General features: G+C 50.1%; 1 protein-coding gene across 1 annotated transcript; it reads left to right on the forward strand.

Annotated features, from left to right (window-relative positions):
• The first annotated feature begins 405 nt into the window (after positions 1 to 405).
• LOC133073665 (translationally-controlled tumor protein) lies at positions 406 to 1,187 on the forward strand. The gene has a single exon (XM_061167483.1). It carries the CDS (start codon positions 517 to 519, stop codon positions 1,033 to 1,035), a length of 519 nt encoding a protein of 172 aa, XP_061023466.1. The 5' UTR covers positions 406 to 516; the 3' UTR covers positions 1,036 to 1,187.
• Positions 1,188 to 3,196: the final 2,009 nt, after the last annotated feature.

Raw genomic sequence — 3,196 nt, forward strand, 5'->3', positions numbered from 1 at the left:
GGTGCCGCCACACAGAAGGTGATGCTGAAATATGTCAGCTGGGATGGCAGGAGATGTGCTGAGAGGCAGGAGCAGCTCAGCCTCCCTGCGACACCCCCACCCCCAACCCAAGCTCTGCCCAGAGAGAGGTCTGCTAGGGCGAGTCTCAAGGAGCCCAGCCTGCACTTCTGGCCTGTGAGTTTTCTTTTTTTTCCATGGAAGAATAAAGACTGTTTTCCTCTCTCTTTTTCCTTCTTTTTCATTTTTGGTCTGTGAGTTTCTAAGCAGGACAGAGAGCCTGCCTCATAGAAGCCTTGGGCATGGGTGCCAGGAAGATGTCCAGATACCCATGTGCAGTGACACCTGTCCTGGCCCTTGCTGTCTGCTTTTTTTATTATTATCACATTTAAAATTTTGAGATGGCTTTTCCGCCCGCTCCCCCCTCCCCCCGAGCGCCGCTCCGGCCGCACTGCGCTCGCTCTGAGCTCCGGGCTCCTGCTAAGCCAGCGCCGCTGTCGCCTCCCTCCAGTCGCCATCATGATCATCTACCGGGACCTCATTAGCCATGACGAGATGTTCTCCGACATCTACAAGATCCGGGAGGTCGCGGACGGGCTGTGTCTGGAGGTGGAGGGGAAGATGGTCAGTAGGACAGAGGGTAACATCGATGACTCGCTCATTGGTGGAAATGCCTCCGCTGAAGGCCCCGAGGGCGAAGGTACCGAAAGCACAGTAATCACTGGTGTCGACATTGTCATGAACCATCACTTGCAGGAAACCAGCTTCACAAAAGAAGCCTACAAGAAGTACATCAAAGATTACATGAAGTCAATCAAAGGGAAACTTGAAGAACAGAGACCAGAAAGAGTAAAACCTTTTATGACAGGGGCTGCAGAACAAATCAAGCACATCCTTGCTAATTTCAAAAACTATCAGTTCTTTATTGGTGAAAACATGAATCCAGATGGCATGGTTGCTCTGCTGGACTACCGTGAGGATGGTGTAACCCCATATATGATTTTCTTTAAGGATGGTTTAGAGATGGAAAAATGTTAACAAAGTTGGCAGTTACTTTGGATCAATCACCTGTCGTCATAACTGGCTGGCCACTGCTTTTCATCCACACAACACCAGGACTTAGACAGATGGGACTGATGTCATCTCGAGCTCTTCATTTGTTTTGAACGTTGATTTATTTGGAGCGGAGGCATTGTTTTTGAGAAAAACGTGTCATGTAGGTTGTCTAAAAATAAAACGCATTTAAACTCAAAAAAAAAAAAAAAAATTGAGATGTAGTAGATTGACATGCAGTTGTAAGAAATAACACAGACTGTGCTTTAATTCCGCTTCCCCCGTGGTGACATGCTGCAAACTGCAGAGCACTGTCACACCAGGATGGTGACACGGACACAGAGCCTCCCTTCCCCACGAGCTCGCTCCCGCTGCCCTCATCTCTTCAGTCCCAACCCTCCAGCCCCACCAGCTGCCAATCTGTCCTCTCTTTCCATAGTTGTGTCATTTTAAGGATGTTCTCTAAAAGGAATCCTTTGGGGCTTGGCTTTTGCTTCCTCAGCTTAGTTTTCTGGAGAGTCGTCCAGGGGACTGTTAGGTAGTTAGAATAGGGAGAAAGAGTCCAAAATGGCGGTGGCTAAAAGACCTGGAAGGGAAGGCCTGCGAAAATAGAACAAAGGAAGGTCCGAGGACCAGAGTGAGAATCTCAGGTAAAACAAACAACACTCCTGGCTGGCCCAATTTACATAAGACAGGCCCAGGGACAGAGAAACATATCAAAAGAGGAGCCAAAGCCCTCTTCTCTCTCTCTCCCCCCCCCCCCCCCCCCCACGCGCGATGGGGCGCTCTTCTCTTCGCGTCTTTGGATCGACATGTCCTCACACCTCAAAGATGGATTTTCCTGCTATTATCTAAATAAATTGAGCTGTAACACTGATTTATTTAAGAGCTATAACAAGGTCTGTCCTCCGAGAGCTGTGACACACCAAGGGGCTTTAATGTCTGTCACTCCAAATTTTTGTTGTGACGAGACAAAGAACCGAGGAGCATACACTCGCGTGACATCTATGGTGCCGTGACTCGGGTTTAACCTGACTGAAACAACCTCCACGTGGAAGAGGCCAAGCGCAGCAGGAGCCCAACTCGGCGAAGCTCCTGCGGTAGAAGCGGAATGCGAAGAAAACCCAGCGCAGGGGAAGGCCCGTCGTGCTGGAAACCGGGGCAGCAAAAACCGAACTCAGCAGAAAACCCACGTGGCTCAGCCTCAGATTCCAGAAGATCTCCAGTTAAGGTAGGAGGTCCTCGCTCCTATGGCTGGAAGGACATGCCTAACAATTACAATCTCCCGTTTCTTGTTTCCTTGAACCCCCCGCGAACAGGCAGGCGGCAGTGGGCGCCAGAGGGACTCTGGAGAGGCTACTCTTCGGTATGTCCCAAAGGCACTACTGCTGAGCCCCAGTAGCGGTAACCCAAGCCGGTGGGGGTTCTTCTGTCCTTACTCTTTGTGCCAAAAATCAGACCAATAAAAGCTGTGAGCACCGGTCAGATATCTAGCAAATTTTCCAGTAGGCTATGAAGGGGATTCCTTGGCACGTTTTTCCCACTGCTTTTTCCTCCTTTCCTTCAGCTCTTTCTCCCGGGACTCGAGCCCAACCAAAACCCAGGATGCCTAGGCTCTGAGGTCCTATTGCAAAAATTCAGTGAGACAAAGCGATAAGTGGGAGGTGTATTTGCTAGGATTCAGAGAGAAGCGCCCATTCTACAGGGTACCGGCCGTGGAATGTGGCCTAAGTTTTGCGAGTGGGGCGAATTCATATGCTAATGAGTGGGAGGGTCATCCCAGCCATTGGCTTACAGATTGGGGATTAAAGTTTGCTCAATTGGACCCAATTGACTTTAATCGTTTACGCTATGCTCTGGTGCTATGTTATTCTTCCAAAGGATGTGCTCTGCCCCCTTCCTTCCTGTTTCACGCTCCTTTCCTCAGCCCCATCTGGGTCCACAATGTTGCCTCTACTAGAGGGATAACCAGAAAATAGCTGGCCTTGGGAGGGAAGAACTGTATAATATCCAACCCCTTAGTCCTACCTAGCATTGGTCACACTGGAGATCTTGGGGACGCCCAAACTCCAGTCAGGGGGTCCCAGGAGGTCATCACGCCTTGATCTGCCTAGGGATCTTGTCCTCGAAAGGTTGTCACCCCTCA

The sequence above is a fragment of the Dama dama genome, chromosome 19, assembly GCF_033118175.1.
Source record: "Dama dama isolate Ldn47 chromosome 19, ASM3311817v1, whole genome shotgun sequence".
NCBI lineage: Eukaryota > Metazoa > Chordata > Mammalia > Artiodactyla > Cervidae > Dama > Dama dama.

Coding starts and splice junctions, on each gene's coding strand:
- LOC133073665 (XM_061167483.1), top strand. CDS start 517: ATGATCATCTACCGGGACCTCATTAGCCATGACGAGATGTTCTCCGAC.